Source organism: Accipiter gentilis, chromosome 6 (genome assembly GCF_929443795.1).
Source record: "Accipiter gentilis chromosome 6, bAccGen1.1, whole genome shotgun sequence".
Lineage (NCBI taxonomy): Eukaryota > Metazoa > Chordata > Aves > Accipitriformes > Accipitridae > Astur > Astur gentilis.
The window spans coordinates 3,175,812-3,195,061 of NC_064885.1; the positions used below are offsets into that span (position 1 = coordinate 3,175,812).

Genomic DNA, 19,250 nt, shown 5'->3' on the forward strand with positions numbered 1-19,250 from the left:
ACATTCCTCCCCCGCCAAAAGAAGCAGCAAAACAGGGAGTGAAAACTGTACGTAGTGAATGCCATCCATGTGGCCTAATGCATTTCCAGGTACTGGTTGGCTACTACACTGACGTCGGCCAGGACCACAAATGCAACACAATTTTCAAGTAACAGATAGAAATAAGAGGGGTTTAGCTGAACAGGAGGTGCACTGCATTATTAAATGGCTGTGGTGGAACTTGATTAGTGGAATTACATACCAGAAAAATATACTTCATTGTGCATGTATGCTATTGCTGAATAGATCAGAGTATGACATTTATACAGTGTGTTTCTTACTCAAGGGAAACGGGGGTACTTTTCATAGTTTTGAGTAGCTTTTGAGTTCCTATGAAAATCACTGGTGTTAAATTTTTATTCTTCAAAAAGGTGTGCTGCTGCTGCTGCTGTTGTTACTATTATTATTGGCATTATTGAGAGGCCTTAGTAGGCCCAGGAGGTATCTGTTCACAGTTTCATCAGAAGTACGGTACATAAGCTGCTTTGAGCTTATGTATGGATAACCTTTTGCCTTCATAAAGTTCTAAATGTTGATTTGTATGAAATTTCATTTAGCCACAGATTTTTTTTTTTAAGTTTTAAGTGTACTAACTGAGGTTAGATTTATATATATATTTTTAAAATGTATATCATTTAGCTAAATGGAGCTGTAGATAAGGTGGTGCCTTGTTGGCAGGAAGGGCAGTTTTCATTACTTTAATTGTGTGATTTGTCAGGATTTTCAGCTTTTTATAAATGCTGTAGTGTTATATGACAGAATTAAAAGGATTTAGAATAAAAGGAGTTTAAGAAAAAGACTTTGCAACAGGATTTCAATACTTTTTGTATTTGAGGGATTTAGCTAGCTGTTTTTCATTTCAATCATCCTGCTGCATTTTGTTAAACACTGTATGTGGAGCAGGTGTGTACAACGTCAGTATATCGCACATGCAAATAAACACGATTTTACAAATAAAAATTAATCCACCATAACTTGGAAGATTAAATTCTACCGCAGAACTAGAAAGGGTTGCTGACTCCATTAAGCATTGCAGAGAACAACACATGTCGCTTTTTGCAATCTCATGAATGGGACTGCTATTAACCTGATTTAATGCCCTGCAGAGTCCTCAAAATAATGATCCTTTTCTACAGTATTAATATTTACATTCTGAAAGTATGTATTTGAAGTAGAAAATGGATTATTTTTTTTTTAAATGAGGACCTCAGTCATTACAGACTGAAATCAGAAATTTAAGCACCTGTTGTACAAATTTTGCAAATCTGTATTGTGGGTATTAAAAACTGGTATTCCTTTTTTGTGCAGTTGTTTCCCTGTACTCCCCACTCCCCCTTCCTTGTTGTTAAACTTAGAACTAGACCAGGAAGAAACATATGAATTCATATCTCTAATATATTCTAGTTTCAAAAAAAAAAAAAAAAAAAAAAAAAAAAGTATAGTTGAATACTTCAGGTAAAATCCTGGCTCTGCTTAAATCAATGTCAGAACTCTTGGTAGTCAGCATTTCACCCTTAATGCTGAGAGCAACTAGCTAAGTGAACAGAAACAAATGGAGTTCATCTGTTACTTGTATTGAAGAAAAATTGGTTGCCAGACTCTTAAGAAGAGTATACGTTTCATTTATCAATTTACAGGTCAGTACATACAGTACAGGTATGACTCATAAAAGCCCTTGAAATAATAGGAATAAAAGGAAAATACATTTGGCTGTTTTAGCTTACTTGTAAAGCTATTGTTGATGGTGAAATTATTGATGACCCATTTGACTTTATAAATACCCAAATGTGTAGGAGGGAAGACTTAACCCTTGTACAGATGAGAGCACCGAACATTTCTTGTTACAAATTAATTGCATGTACCTGAGTTATTAATAATTAACAGAGACTGTTATGTGAAAATGTATATTGTTAATTGTTGTGCCTTTCTGAATAATTGATTTAGTGCAGCATACCAGTATTTCTGAATTAAATTTTGAACAGACTATATCGCTAATCATCTTTCTAGATCAAAGGGTTTGGTGTATAATGGAGGAAAACAAAAATAAAATTCCATTATTCACCACATACATGCATACCTATAGATAGATAGATAATTAAAAAGGCAAAGGTTGAAAGAAAATGGAGGAAATTTAGTAGTGGTGGTGTTGGTGGCTGTTACTCTGTTATTTAAGTTGGGTAGAAACATACCCTGGAATTTACTAAACATTGTTCACAAGTAGAAGAGTTTGTTTGGTTTTGTTTTTTTTTTTACTCAGTTTTAGTTTTATTTCTGTTTACGTAGCAATAAGGCAAAGTTTTCAAAACTTTTAAAATCCCATTTTAAGAAGTGTGGCGTACTTAACAATTTGATGGTTCTGGAGTGAAGGTGTGACTGCAGTTTGGGAAGACAAAAGGCTGGTTTTAATGGCCTGGCTCTGGTGCCAGCAGTGGCGGCATGCACAGATCCCAGGGCAGGCATAACTGTCTCAGCAACTGAGTTACAGCAGAGGACGAGCCCACGCCAAACTCTGCTGTTGGGGCTGCGCTGGTGTTATGTGGTGAAGCTAACCTTAAAAGTAGATTGGATACGGTGTTAGAATGGTGTTTTTGCTTTGGGTGAACAGGAGGCATAGGCTGAGTCTCGCTGGAAGTTGCTGGAGGTTGCTTTCCGAAAGGCTTGAATCGCTTGATTGAAGACTGCTTTGAACCTAATCTTGTATTTTCTTAGGCACAGGGCATGGGCTGTGTAAGCATGGCCGTGCTTTGGGCAAACACATGGCAGCCCAGTTTGTCACATGCTAAAGAGAGTAGCTGCTCTTACGCTGTGCTCTTATGGTTAACGCTCTTATACTCCACTTACACCTCAGTAGAATAAATTGGAAACCAATGTGTGAAATTCATGCAAAGTTGGCAACAGCCTTATTACAGACAACTTTTATAAAACAATGAAAAGTGAGCAAGTGTTACTTGTTACAGTTACAGAATCCTTAACCCCAACTGAAATGAATAGAAGATAACTCCAAAATTCTGGCCAGATTTTGTTACTTGTTTTGTTACTCATTGTTGTCTCTTGCAAGAACAGTTCTTCCAGCGTTCATGACTGCCTGTTATTTGTATTTCTGTCACTGATCTTGTACAGGTTGTGAGTTTTGTATTATATATTCAATATCCTTTCAGTATATTGGACCTCCACAACATGTACACCCATGCTTTGAAAGGTGACACAAACAGTATTTAGTGATTTGCTTTTTCTTTTTTGTTTTCCTTATTAGGTGCTCAGAAATGTGATAATTTTTCTGAGAAGCGGCCTCTTCTTGGTGTGTGCAAAAGCATTGGATCTTCTGGGTAAGAATATTTTTTTTGTGAATAAAGTCTTATGTATAGATTATATTATCATCTAAAAAAACCCAGTAGATTTAATCTTTAAAACTCTATTCCTTTTTTGCTAATGGGATAACACTGTGAAGTGCTTTTAAAGTTGGTTTTGGTTTTTTTTTTCAGTGTGTCAGCACACATTTGCCCATGACTTAAGCTTTTTAGAAGGAGTAAAAAAAATAGAGACTCTTGATATAAATTAGATGAAGAGGTATTTTGAATTTATTTTGTTCTCAGTGTAATCACAATTTTATGATTGGCCTTTTCTGATATTACTCCTGGTCAGAATTATTATTGAGAAGTGTCTGAAGTAATATCTGTGTCTTAAAAAGTAATTAGAAGATGCTTTCAATCAGCATATACCAAATGAATTACAAGCACCAAGCAATTTCATTGTTACAGCCACTCACTGTTTGATAGCAAAACACTTGTTAAATCTACTTCTTTAAGTGAGAAAAATAAGTTAACAGTCTTGTGCTCTCTGGACAGTACTCTCTCTGGACAGACACCCCTCTTATAAAAGAGGATCTTAAGATACTTTGTGTCTGTTTGATACCTTGATTCAGACGTTGCAAAGGATTTATATCTATACCTAAAGGAAAATATTTGCTTTTCAAGGGTAATCCTCTACGCAGCGATTCAAAGGCTAAACAGTTGAAGTAAATCTTCTTACAGTAGTAAGACTAATTCTGTACCACACCCTTTTCAATTAAGAATTTAATCACTCTGGGTATGGAGGAAGACTACCAAGTCTCTGTAAATTTCTCTGTATGTATTATTTCTGTGTTGAACTAGAATATTAATGTTACTTGTCTTAAATGTTTAAAACAAAAACCATGTAGTGTAGAGAAGTGAAATGTCTTTTTATTGATGTGTTTCCAACTTGCAAAACTTCTTTTAGTGCCTTTTCTCCTTCCTCCTCCTGTAAGTGTATGTAATCTTGTGAATAACTTCTCCTAAATAAGAGTGCATGTAACCAGTGATGCAAATACTGCTCTCGTAGGACTTTCTGTCTTAATCCAAACAGTGTACTTATATACGTAGAGGATATGTTGGATGGAAAAAGCTTTCCTTCATACCTTTACTTTAGAAGCTGAGCTATCCAAGGAGTGAACAAACTATAAGGATTGTTATTTTCAGTGTGTTATTGTATTCCTCAATTAATGGGAAATACTTCAAAGATTATTAGTAGTTTCTGCTTCTCTACCAAAAAAAAAAAAAAAAAAAAAAAAAAAAGCTTGTATGTTTTCAAAATGAATGGATAGGTTTGTGTTACTACTTATCAGTAGTTAAATATTTGCAAATAGAAGATTTTAAATCAGGCTTTCCACTGTGACCAGAAGACTAGCACATCATTAAAAAAAAGGAGACTATGCTACAGGCTCTCGTTTACCCATTTAATAAAGAACCAGTTTGCTCATGGTCACGACCCTTCAACAGAAAATTTTGAAACACTTTTCTACATTTACTATTAATTACAAGTTACTTTTGAAAGAGTCCTTGCAAATTACCTATTTCATCAATAGCTTTCAGATTAAGAGTTCTTTGATAGTTTGCCCTCAGCTGGAGTCACACTGCTTTTAAATTGACTCAAGCGTCACACTTGTTTTTTTCTTCTGTTACATTCGTAGATCATTTGATTATCTTTTTACAATGCTTGTTATGCATAAAGAAGAATTTGTGTAGAACATTAATATAGCTGTGTTACAAATGGCCTCTGAACCCGAATCACAATTTTAGTTCAGTTCTTGATCTTTTGCACTTAACATTGTTTCCTGTATATCTTAATGGTTGTGGACAGATAAAACACATTGTTTAATCATATATCTGAAGAAAATACTACATTTATTCTAGAGCATTTGTTCCAAAGCACTTGATTTTTGCTACAATCATCTCTTCACCTACTTTGGAGATTATGCTGGCTATGGCGTGAAATACTGCAGCTGTCAGCACGGTACTGAAAATGTGCAGGGAATAGGAGGCCTATTCTGTCTACTGAAATGGCAGGTAAAACAATCAGTGAAATGATGTAGCACTGGCACTAAAATATTTCCCATTGAACAGAAAGGTAAACAAAGTGTCTAAAAGACTGAATGATTTTCTCAAAGGCAACTGGTCCAAAGCAGATCCAGAAGTGAAATCCAAGTCTCCTAACACGCAATCCATTATGCTGATACATTAAACTACGTTGTCTTTCTTTAATGTAAACTGAATGAGATTGGACATGGTTATGACAATAGGGCCAATGTCCTTACCTTTGCAAGATGTAGTCTCAAAAGAGACCAATTCCACTAGCACAGTCCACCTGCCTTTATCCCCATCCTCCCTAGGAGGATGGGACACCAGGTTGTCATTTTTTTAGAGGAGAAACATGTGACCTCCCAAGGTACTTCTGCTACTTCCAACAGTCCTCTGGCTTTCTCCCATTCCAATTTTACCCAGGTTATTGTCTAAAATCTGTCAGAATCATTTACAAAGGAGAATGATTCTGGGGGAAAAAAAGTTTTGACTTTTTCAGCCTTGATCATCATTTGGATTTTCCCTAGCAATTCTTCAAAACTTCTGGTTGCTCCGCTTAAATTTGCAGCTATTGTTATTCTTTTCCTGGAACATCCCTGGTAATTTTGACATTTCCAAATAAGTTTTTTGTTGTTATCTGTTATTAATAAATAAGGGACATGGTTAACATTTTGGAAGATTTGGTGGCTGGCACCAGGACTGTTGAAGAACGTTTTTGGACCCTGCTGTAGTTGGAGACAATACTCTAATTTAAATTCTTTTCCCTGGCAATCATTTATATACATTTTCAGTAGGCCTCCTAGAAGGTTCTTTGAAGTTGTTAATTTTTGGGGTGGAAGGTGAAGAATAAATGCATTTTACACCTGACACGATAAAACCTCAGTAGGGTACTAACTCTTCATTACAGCTTAGGAGTTGCTGTAAATTATCACATGCTATTTTTGGCCATAAAAACGTGTATGTGTTAAAGAGCTATTAATACTCTGTGTACACAGTTCTGCTTGATACATAAGTAATTGTATTTACAAATGTGTTGATATGTTTTGTGATTTTTATGGACTTACGTACGTATATTCAAATGCATAAAAATCTTTGAGAAATTTGAATTCAGCAGGTATGAAAGTTACATGAGCAAGTTTTAAGTGCTAAAGGTGCTAAGCCATTAAAGTAATACAAATCTGATAGAATATAGTTTTTATCTAGATCCACTGCACTGTCATTTAATAGTATTGTATCTTTTAGGGCTGTATCAATGAGATATTGACACGTTCAAGTTAGGAGCTGGGATTTCCTGGTTCTGACCACTAGTCTGCATTAGTGGTTACCATCAGGAAATTCTTCTCTTTTCCTTTAGCTGTAAAGTAAATACACTATAATGATGGAAATATGATAAAAAGGTATTCTTTTTAATGTAGAACATTTGTCAATCTGGAATCCAAAGAATTTTCAAGTAGTCATGAATTAATAACTTAAGAAATATCACTTACATTAAATAACTTCAGTATTTTTTGTTATCAATCTAATGTACCGTGTACTTTAATGGAAAGAAATTAATTAATAATTTTTGTCTGTGATAATATGCTAGGACTTCTTTTATTCATTATGAAACAAAGATAGGTATAAAAGTACTTTATGCAAAATAATGTTTGCATAAAATAAATGTTTAAATTTATATTTCATTCCTGAACCTTTTTTATTGTCATTTATACAGTGAAAGATCTCTTTGGTAACTTAGAAATACAATAGTTTACCGTGGAGATCCCCTAATGTTTTACTAATTACAGATTTTTGACGGATCTAAAAACATCTTGTTAATTTTTAGTATGTCTCCCACGGATTTAACAATGTATTAACTTAGAAATCAGCTTCTGGGTAACTGGGCATGTCGGGTGCATCTCTCTTGTAATGTAACCTAATACAGTAGTCAATGATACAATATATGCTGATAAAACTTACATTCCTTTAAATATCAGTATCAAGGTCTTAACGTTAAGTTTAATATTTCTTAATTTTAAATCTTAAATTCTTTGTGACAGTCATGATTGAGAACCTGCTTTAAAAAAATTATTTTACTGTATCTAACATTTTAAACCTTGTACTTCGAAATTAATTTCTGGCACCTGCTTTATGTAAAAATTCTGTAGAGAGATTTGCCAGTAATCTCAATCCTTGTATTCCCCACGATGAGTATTTTACCAGGGGAGATGAAATTTGTGTTTTCTAAACTTTTGCCTCGTATCTGAGTTTCTGACTAGCTTTTGGTACACACATTTTTGTATTTTAAAAGTCAAATTTTCCATCGAGTAAAATGACTAGCATGGGGGTTGGACCAGATGGTCTTTAAAGGTCCCCTTCCAACCCAAACCATTCTATGATTCACTATATAATCTTTTCAAAACAATAGTTTTCTCAACCCCCAAAAAGGATGCAGTCTTGACACATAAATGGGAAACAGATTGTGTTTTTTGGCTGATACTACTATGCTGGTTTAGATGTTGGTTCAGTCAACTTCAGTCTTAGATTACAAGATTTGCAAATTAAAGGAAAACCAAAAAGGAAAGCACATCTGCATAACTTTTGTTTTTGTGGAGTTTTGTAGAGGCATACTTACTTTGTTCTTGGTGATAAGATAAACAAACCTTTATACACACACAAAATGCATTGAGGGGTTTTGGTACATTTAATGAATTTTCCAGGTGGTAAAACATCAAGATTAGTAACATGTAAACTGAACAGAGAATTCCCCACTCCCCCCCCTCAAAAAAAGTAGTAGTGGTGGCCACAAAACTGCATGGCAGAACCAGTCAATGTGTGTTATTCGGAGCTACTCAGTTTAAAGATAACTAGATAAGATCAGTTATATTAAATGGAATTATATTCCTATTTTCCCCATATAGGTTGTTGAAACCATAGTTTAGAACATACTGGATCTGTAGAATACCTTCAAATACACCAGAGGGGTCCAAAATACATTAGACGTGCTTTTTGTTTTGCTCAAATGTAAATGTACTGATATCTTTAAGTAAATGCTTCATTTTAGCTGATGGAGAAGTTTAAGGGGAAATTGACGAGTATAATTTTGTTTTATTTACATTATTAACAAAGAAGTCGTGGGTTTGAGAGTGATTGCAAATCTGCTCTTCAGTAGACAGTATAGGTAACAAGAAAGCTAACAAAACAGAAGTGACCGTGCCAGGATGGGGAAAAAAAAAAAAAAGTGTGTGTAGGTGCAGAGAAAGGGAGAAGGGGGCAGGGAAGACGGAGATGAGTAATTGCAGTGTCTTACATGTGAAACCACCTCTCCTGAGTACAGAATGTTTTGAATACTTTAAAGCCTGGTATCTACCTTTCCTCAAATGCCAAGTGTTCTGATGACTCAAGTGTTTACCCCATCATGCTTAATTATGAGTTACCAAACTTTGTTTCTACTCTAAAGATTTTTTTCCTTTTGTTTTTCTTTTCCTTATTAGTTAAGCAGTTTATCATACATAGGGGACAGAATTTTTGCAACGAAATGTATACCAGTCTAGCTAAAGGATTGCATCAGTACAACTGTGGGCTTACAGCAGGGTAGGCTTTAGACCATAGTTCTGTGATTCACTGGCTAGCAGCAGAGACAACTTAAAATTCCTACTCATCTCATCCACTTGTGCTGCTGCTTTCTGCATCCCTGGGCTGTGTCACTTCAACTGGTTGTAGAACCATACAGTAAAGGAGATGACAGAAATAATCCAAGTAAAAAATAGTGCTCCAATTTTATTTTTTAATGATACGGATTATTTCAGTCACTTGGTTTATGAACAGTTGCATGCAGAATTGCAAGGTGCAACTGAAAATGGAGTCAGTTGTAGCATGAAGGCGGGAATGAGCACAGAGGAGGGGATTTCTTAGGTTAGCTTTGCTGCTAAAGCTGGTTAGCCATGAACTGTGGTCTCACTTGCTTGCTATAATGCTTTAGTCTGTTGTCCACCCCTCTTTTAACAGAGCAAAACAAAGACGGTAGAAATCCTATAAGTGACTTGTCCCAACAGCCATGTTTCTGGATAGCAATATTTCATCTTCTGCTAATGAATCGTTCAGCAGGAGATGGGGAAAAAAATCTTGAAGATCTCCTTGAAACGCAACCCACATCTCGAAGCCATCCTTACAAAAAGGTTTTTTTGATGCTTTGATGCACTTGTCCTTTGTCCAAATAGCCAAATATAGATGCATAAAAGACTAGGAATTTGTGCCAAAATCTTACATAGGCATGTATGATAATCAGATGACCATAGGAGTATAGCTAATTGAAAGATCAGGTATAGAAGATTAAAAGGTAAGAGTTTGAGGCAGTAGACTTTCCAGCCTTCTACATGGTGGAGAGTAAAGGACCTCAGTCAGTAACCGATGCAGCCAGCCTGTAGTGTGTATTAGGTTTCTAGCGTATATTTTTGGAAAAACATATTAATTTAATGGTGTCAAGTGATGGAAAATTTTGGATGACTTGAAGAATTGGATGGAGGTCATTTAAAGGCAGGAGAAGCAAGAGGTAATCTTTTTTAATCATGGGAGGAGAAAGGAAATAAGGGCAAGTTAAAGAAGGAGGAGTAATTGGAGCAAACAAAATGTGTAACTTTGGCTAGCCAGCATTTTTTTTCCCCTGCTGATCAGTTTACAAGGCAAATCAATTGGCAGCAGATTATCAGGAAGCATGCTTTATTAACATGGCTACTGTAGATTAAAACCTACTACCCTTTACACAATGGAATGTGTTTATGGGAGTGTTAAGGTTTAGGTAGAAAGCAGCTTTACATGAGTAAGAATAGAAACAATGCAATTAAAGTGCTAATATTTTCTCACATTAATATTTTAAAATCACATGACCCTGTTCCTTATCTGGCAAAGTAACTAGTTAATGCTAAAATCCAGTGTCCAGTTCTAAGTGCGGCTTTGAATGTTTAAAATTAGCTAGCTGTGAAATGATTTGTCAGAGACAAACAGCAAAGCTTTCTGGAAGGATCACCCAAGAGAAGGAAGTTAGCTATGATGAATGAAGTTCTTGTTCAGAGTTCTCACACTGCTCGGAGTAACTCTCCCTGGAATATTTTTACTAGAATGCCATTGCAAATGCAGTGGTTATGCCGTGGACTCAGCTGGCTGTGCCAGCGACTGAATCATGCAATTGAGTGTGTAAAGGATGTATCCACTCAAGATAAAATACAGCATGTTTTTTTTCAAATCACACATAAAAATGGGTTGGACAGATGGTTATGATTTTCAATTGTATTGGACACCAAGAAATAGATTTCATGAAGTTTGTTAAATATTTGTGGTGTTTTATTGAAGACTGCGCAAAATTCGGTCATATATTTTTCTCTTCAGCGTTATTTTTTGAAGACTGTCAAGGATGTATAAGTTTAAATTTTTAGAAGGCAAACTTAATTTAATTGTTTTTGGTTTAAGAAGCATAGTAGAACCTTTTAAGTTGGATAAAGCTCTCTTGTTTCTGTTATCTTTGAGGGGTTGAGTCCCAAAGGCTCTTGTACTGTTGAAAAACTGTAAAGCATCATTAACTGCAAAGTGTGCCATCCTATCAACTGCCTGGCAAAGATTTCCTTCCGTTCTAGCAGATGAAAAACATTATCCTCTCCGGTTGTTGTAGGAAAAATGAGTTTAGTCTTAACAGGTTGTGTGGTGGCTTTTAAGATCCTGAGAGACGCAACCCCCGAATAAAGTAGTTTAAATTCCCTATAGTGATGTTGGATTTGATTGTGATGTTATGTGCTAAAGATAGCAATGTTCTTCGTCTTAAAAAGTGCTCTTCAGATCCCAGAATTTTTTCTTGCAACTTGTTTCTATAATTAATGTACTTCATCTACTTTTGCAATGTTGAAGTAATGTTTACTGGTAATTCTGTGAGTTTTCTCACAGATTAAAATGCTAGGAGATACAGCTTTAATGGAGCAAGGTAGTGTTTCCATTTGTAAATACCGAGAGCAGGAAAGATCTGCTGTTCTTCTGGTACACCAAATGTTTGCCCGAGTGAACTATAGTGAGAAATAACCTTTGAACTATAATAAACTGTTAATCTTGGACCAAAACTGGAAGGAAGAAAATGCGTATTTGGGGTCAAACTTTGACCAGTTGGTGAGAACTATGGGTAGTTTTGACCTTCTAAAGCTTTGATTTATTAAGCTGTAAAAAGATAAACCTTTTCTAAGCGATCCGTGGGATAGCGTGGAGGCCTGGGAGAGCAGATTTCCGAGCTGAGGTATAGTTTCATTTTACTGCTGTTCCAACCCCCCGTGCGTGTAATGATACGGGGAGGAGATGGAGGGAAGGAAGTAGCCGTTTGCTAAATGCACAGCCAGATAAAACCAGCTGGAGCACATACCTTCCTTGAGTAACTTGTCAAAAGAAGCACTACAGGGAAAAGATAATGCACAGCGCCATTACAGGCAAAGCTGCTGGTTCCAGGGCCACTTTAAATTCCACTTTAAATTATTAAATACTGTAAACGCTATAAAGTTAATTAGAAGAGGAACAAACTCTACAAAGATAAATGTGTTTTCAATATGTTTCTCAGGGAGGGTACAGTAGAAACCAGTGAATGAGAGGAAATTTATTTCTGGCAGCACTCTAGACATGGAACTGTGGTTGAACTTTTTACCCTAATTACGTCCCCGCTAATGCCTGCAGCGGTCTGGAATCAAAGTGGCCCTTCAGGCCCTGGAAAGTCTCTGATGTGGCGAGCGTTTGTTGTGTGATGAGGGTTACTTAAGAAAAAACGGAATATTGTGACAGGATTTTTCAAAATTTCTCAGTTACCACCCACCTCACTTGTTGCCTACAAAAATAGAGTAATTGTTTGCATCTGTGTGTTTTTGTCTGTCTTAGAAATAACTGTTATAAATCAATGTGACATAGACCCAGAGAACAGTTGAGGATTATATTTTCTTTTCTTATATGCTTTAGTGTTATTTTGAGGTTATATAGTGTAAGAAGGATTTAAAGTACATTGCAAAACAGTTAGAAATTTCAGGCTGATTTAAGTTGTTCTCTTTCTCTGAGGATACTAACACCGTCAGATATTGAGTTCTCAATCAATTAAAAGAAGATGCTATTTAATATGTTTTTTCCTAAATAACAGCTGTCACTTCACGCTCATAGTTTGAGCAGCTAATTGCAAACTGCATTAACTTACAGCCCTTCTATCTGTATTGTTACACAGTTGCTGCCACTTGAGTAATTCACTACAACTTGATGGTATTTGAACTTTGCATCTGTTACTAAATGCTGTTTTCTCTCTTACAGTAGTCTCTCTGGAGTCCTTCTTGTCCTTTTTCTTTTTCTTTCCTTCAAAAATATTTAATACACAGAGGAAATGTCAAGAGAGTTTGCAAAGCTTAAACATTCACGTATGGATTGGATTCTTTTAAATCTCCGAAGTATGGAAAAAGACAATTAAAACACAATAAGTGAAATCCATAAAAAAAAAAAAAAAAAAAAAGATATTCTCTTTCTTTAGTTTGCATCTGTTTTTTGAAGCAGAATGAATATGTTTTGGTAGCTTTAAAACTTTAAATTTACAAATAATTTAAAACACGTAATGCACTAAATTTTCTTCAGTAATTCAAAATAGATATTTAGAAGGCTCCCTCTTTGTGAAAAAGCTGTAAGGCTTGTTCTTAAAAAAAAAAAAAAAAAAAAGATCTTGCTTAATCCCTTCTTTCTTTAAATTCTGACTAGGTAATATATTCAGAGCATCACCTGAGGAGACCCCTTACCGCATTTTTGGATGGTTGCTCACAAACTTGTTTTTAAAATTAATTATGATTTAAATTATTAATAGAATATTTGTACAGTATAATTATCTCATTTTACAGATGAGGCATTAATAAAATAACTCTAAAAGTTTTAATCCACTTTGCCTGCACAATTTGAAGGACTGTATCTTGCATTGCGGCATCTGCTGTATTAGGTGACTGTCTCTGTGGTGAGAATGCATGATTTCTGTGTGCCTTTCCTTGTAATTCCTCCTGGAAATATCAGCCGCATTAGACTATGAAATTTATCCAAATTTTATGAAAAGTGGTCCAGTAAAGGAGGTGGCAATATCGGTGGCTTCGCTGAGAGAAAGGCTGTAACATAATCTAATGCCTTTTTTTTTGTTTTTTGTTTTTTGTTTTAATGTTAAGCAATTCATATAGGATCTCAACCTTAAGGCCAGTTTAAAGAAAAGCAGGCTATTCATTTTGCTATTCACGGGGCTCCTTTATTCAGAGTAATTTTAATTTTTAGGTACTGTTTCCTAAGTTTAAACCAGCTTTCAGTGAGTTCAGTTACAGTGAAAGTTCTGCACGTCTGTAGAACATGGTCTGCTATGTCAAGTCATAAAGTAAATCAAGTAAGGTGTAAGAACATATTATTAATGGGCACTTGTGAAAATGTTGGCCTACCCGATGCGACCAGAACCTCATAGAGGCTTTGTTGTTCACAGTGCTTTTCAAATGCTTTAACCATGAGATCCAAGCTTATCTCTGCTCAACTTCAGCTATATGCGCTCTAAAACCCTCTAATTCTTTCTTGGAAATGGGATTGTTTTCAAGCTTCTCAAAAATTTTAATTTGAGCCATGTACTAGCATATGAACAATTAAGGTTTAGTAGACTCATAAACAACTGAAAGATGTCTTATAATGATTGCTGTCATGCAATTTAAGGCAGAGGCTACTTAATGCAGAGGTGATGAAGTGTTGCACAATCCCATTAGTTTCTGCTTATGTTGTTAATGACACCAACGGCAAACCTATTTTAGATAAAACAGGTTGGTACAAGGTTTGGTGTTTAATGTTGAATCCAAAAAGTGGTTTTGCATGGGGCTTGGGATGGTGGGGCAGGCGGGTGTGGAGCTGCTTGCTTAATTTGGCCTTTGGTGGTAGTGATTACATGTGAGATGAGAAGATGCCATTAGGCCTGTCAGAGCCATGAATCATAAGGTAAAGCAGAGAAAAGAAAAAAATAAATCTGAAATCTAAAGAAATCTGTTGCAAGAATCAACAGGATAAAATATTTGATCCTTCATAATACTTTTGCCATGTTAGCAGTTGCAGGTAAAGACGCCTTTTAAATATTGATTATTGAGCATTCAGTCACAGGCAAGCCGGGCGCTTTAACATACACAGATTGCAGAGGAACATGACCCTCACAATAGCTGAGCAAAGATTTGGTCTGTATTTTCAAAGAAGCTTTGTAGTGCACTTCAGAAGAATGAGTTCTTTTGACTCTCAGATTGGTTTTAGCTTTTGGTAGAATTCTTTGTGAAATGGAGCAATGCCTTAAATATATACAATAATCAACTGCCATCTATATTAACTATGCTATCTTCTGATATGCCGTTGATCAGAACATACCACCAATAAAAAATGCCTCAGAATAAAGAAAAAAACTTTGGTATTGATTTGGAGTTTCATACATACTGTCAGTTTATAAAATCTAGGGCTAGCTGTGGCTATGAGGCTTTCAGTGGCTCCACAAAATGCTCAGTTTGGGTTCTACACATGCTTGATGAAATTCGACTGGAGCTGAGATATTTCAGCACCAATTTGCTCTCAGTGTTGCACTCCCAGAAATCTGATATTTTTCTGTTAAGCTGTGACATGTGGCTTTCTTTTGATATGCAAAAAGTTTCTATGTTTTTGATTTTGGTCCGTCTTGTATGATCTCGAAGATTGGTGTAGCATTTATTACAATACAAATTACATGCCTTTATTTCAGTGGTGAATTCTGCTTCGTTTGACAGTAAGAAGGAGGACAAGACAACTCTTAAATTTATTTCATTCTATATTTTTGGAGGAAATGCATCTACCAGATAGTAAGCTTAATCAGCTAATCATAGAAATGTTAATCTTTATAGAGGTGTGACAAATGCAGTTGTATTCTACTCAGCAGTTAATCTTTGCTCATGCTCTCCAAGATTTACAGGAATTTTTCCAGTTAAGCGTATGTTCATAGAATGGGCAAGGACGGCCAGCACAGGTTCATAACTTCTGTACAAAAGGACTGTTTGGTTACACACAAGAACAAAATCTAGTCCAGAATGTACCAGAAAAAATGATTCTGATCTGAAAAGTGGAGCTCCAGATGTACTTTTCCTCAGTGATAGCTATGGTCAAGTAAGTCTTGTGGATAAACAAATCTCTTGAGATGCCGCTAATCTTCCCATATTAACTAACTCGAAATATGATGGGACAGCTATGTTTTGTAACATGTGGTATGTCTCAGTGAAGTGGAAAGTGTGTCACACTCTGGTCTCTCTGCAAAAGCATGCCACAGCTGAAAAGCCAGCTTGTGCTATATTTTACACTTCAGCGACAGGCATGCCACATGCCATAGAATGAAGCAATGTGATACAACATGCTGCAGTACATAAAGGTAGGTTGTTGGCTGTTGTATGGCTTTATTTAGCTTCATGCATTTTGAAAGGTAAAAAAACCCAAACCAACAAATTAGTCTCTTCTGATGATGAGAATGAGTAATGTTGTTACGGGCAGAAAACACAATAGGAGAAACATGTTATGTACTGCTGGTAGTGCAGAATGTGGGAAGAGCCATCTGCTGCCAAAACTGAAGAGTAATTTGGAGGTTGCTAAGCATTTTAATATTTTTAGGGATTCCCCTTCCCTTTTACTTTTCTCTTTGAACTGATGGTACTATTCTTGTAGTATCTGTTACGATAATACCAATGTGTGGATAAAACCTAGTCTTAAATTTTCCTCCTGTTGTTGATGTACAACACGGTCTTTCGGACACCTCAGCTACAGACAGGAAGCAAAGGAGCTATTGATTTAATTGAGCAAAAGTGGACATAATAGTTGTTGAAAGTACTCAGAACTGAAAAAATCCGTGACCTCCATCAGCTCAGAACATCCGTTCCAGGATTGTCAAGGAAATTTGTATTTTCAGATTGTTCCCCCATACAGCCCCACGAGTGGAAACAACTTTTCATTCTATATTCAGTCAGGGGTTTTGTCTGTCATATCAATGTGATTGAGAGTAGCCTCATTGTATCAGCAATGGCAAATGAACGATCACCCAAAGTTGCAGATGATGGCAACGTGCAAAACTAGTGAGAAAATGTTTATCTGGATTGCCTTTTAGTAGGCTGACTTTTTACTACTTTGAAATTGTTTTGATCTTCATGACAGGCATTTTGCTGTATCTTTTCTGCTGACAGAGCTACAATAAACTTCAGGAACCAGGAGGATTTTTGTTGTAGAGGCTGCAGCAGAGAAGTCTGTTTCTGTCAGTATCCAGCTAATCACAAGTTTAGTGTAAAATACTGTACAAACTGTGTAGTGGAAATAGCTTGCCTTCACACAGTTAAGTATGAGTCCATGTAGGAAGGGATGGCAGAAATCTATGTATCTGCATTTTTATTCATTGTACAAGAAAAACATCATAAAATTACATGGGTAGGTATCCTGAAGATGTTTGAATGTGAAGTTCAGAGTAATGGGTACTCAATTCAGATAACTGTATTTTATCACCTATAAACACTTGATATACTTTTTTATTATTATTTTTTGATGAGACAGTTAATGCTCTTTGTCTATGGAAACATGTCTTAAACATAATGATACTTGTTTTGATCTTTCAATTTTAAGTAAAATGTTAGGAACAATTAATTACCTTTATACTAGTTTGGTTTTTTAAATGAATGTGCAATTCATATTTATGGAGCGATAGATCTCCCTACAGCCATCAGTCAGTTTTTAATGTTATTTTCTTCTTCTATGTATTGCTTATAACTAAGGGCTTCGTTTGACACCTTTTAAAAAGAAATAGCAACATCTGGAACTCTGCAGGTCAACATAACTGCAGATTTGGCCCATAGTACCTTGCCTTGAGCGTTTGAAATGTGTCTGAAATTCTCAGATCCAAACTTTAATAATGGGCTGGCAACTGTTTTTCACATGTATGAGACTTCTGTATTGTCTAGTAAAGTTATGATGTCCTGTCTGGTGAGGAGTCAGTATTAAATACTGCATTCCAACATCTTGCTGCATTATTAATGCAACACAGTCTCCTTTTTTTTTTTTTTTTTTTTTTTTTAATCCCCCCTCTACCACCTATGTTCTTCCTCTAGTGCTTTTTGGATAATAAGCCTTTTGAATTAGGACTTTCCTGGCTGTGTCTTTTTGTGAAGTGTCTTGTATGTTCATGCCACTGTGATAAATGCTGTTTGTGGTGCATGTGTGTAGTATGTCCATTATGCTCTATTGTTATGATAAGTGGATGCACTTGATCTCCTGGAGGGGAGTGCTGGCCTTGCCACTTACAAGCAGTACTTGACAACTGATTCATGGGATGGTAATTAGAGCAGCTTTACAGGAGTCTGTATATCTAACACTCTCGACAGCAAATATCAGCTGGTGAACCAATAAATAAGGATAAAACAGTGGGGAAGAAGGCAGCTTGGAAGTCAATGGAAAATAGGGTATCTTTTTTTTAATTAAAAAAAAAAGGTCTGATGGAAGAAACTGAGGCTTGTAGCCTTCTGTAATAGAACAGAGACTGAAATATGTGTAGACGGAGAACTTTGTTTTCTCCTCAAAATCAGTGAATTCCAAATATTAAGTTAATTCATTACCTTAGCTAGCCATACGGAGAGTATAGATGTAAACAGCATAGCAATACCCTGGCACGAAACTGGCTTTTTATTAACAGTTCTTAAACCTCTTCCAAAGGTACACTGTTGCAAATGTTTTGCTAAAGGTAGGGGTCTTTTACCATAGCTCTTTAATTAAATTGATAAAAAGTTAATAGTTTATAAAAATATATGTGATTGCCCTTGGAAAGGACAATGTGTACAGGACTGGGTAGAACACTTAAAAATGGTAGCATATACAGGAGCGTAGACATGGAGAATAAGGCAAAGAATTTACTTGCTTTACAATAAGCTTATTTTAATGTGCTATTGCCATTAAGTATTCTTTGAACAGTGTTACAAAGCTTATAATCCTACGGCAATGTAATTTATTTAGTTACAAGTTTTGCCTTGTAATGAAGTTTAGCTTCTTTAAGAATCATTTTTGCTAAAGACAAAATGGACATAACTGGCTTAAATCGATACGACTAACACATTTGTCTTCTATCATTTATAGAATTAATTTATACCTGGGCAGCTAATTATGATAATATAAATTTGCATGTAAGCAGGAAAGGTTTATACAGTACCACACCTTGCAGTAAGAGATAGTTATTTTCACCTGAGGACAGGGATTTATGTCACTGCAGAGACTGAAAAACAAGATACTGACAGTTTTCCTGCAGTGGTTTACAACCTTCAAGACCAGCAGACCACTGTCAAGCCTCAGGTTCTCTCACAGACCACGACCTGAGTTATGCACGGAGACAGAAACCAGTCCTTCCTGCGTCAGTCCTGAGTCGTTTTAACAGTTACACTCTACGCTATGGAGAAATGCCTTGCTTAGGAAATTACAGGAACAAAGTACTACTTGCCTTGAAATCAAAAAAGTAGAAGGGGAAGTGATTAATGGAGTTTTTAAACATTAGCATTGGTAAGATGTAGGGATCAACGCTTTAGATGCTGTTTTGTTCTTTTTCAAGAGTTTTCATTGAAAGTCTTTGAAAGGAGTGGTACCTCCATTCCCAGTTGTTTGCATCTTTGTTCTGCCTACCTGACATAATGCACAGGAACTGATGTATGTTAGTTCACCTTTTATCTATTTCCTTTGTTCAAAAAATTGGGGGCTTACTTGCATATTGTACACGCAGATGGCCCTACTGCTTTTTCTCTAGTGGTCGTCCCGGCACAATCACACAAGTCCCATCTT

General features: G+C 35.9%; 1 protein-coding gene across 8 annotated transcripts in view; it reads left to right on the forward strand.

The window, feature by feature from the left end:
- Nucleotides 1-19,250, forward strand: part of BCAS3 (BCAS3 microtubule associated cell migration factor) — a 376,521-nt gene that overhangs the window by 26,571 nt on the left and 330,700 nt on the right. For all 8 annotated transcript variants that reach the window (XM_049804065.1, XM_049804069.1, XM_049804071.1 and 5 more), the window contains exon 7: nt 3,293-3,365. In XM_049804065.1, coding sequence (XP_049660022.1) covers nt 3,293-3,365 — 73 coding nt within the window. The remainder of the gene's footprint in view (nt 1-3,292; nt 3,366-19,250) is intronic.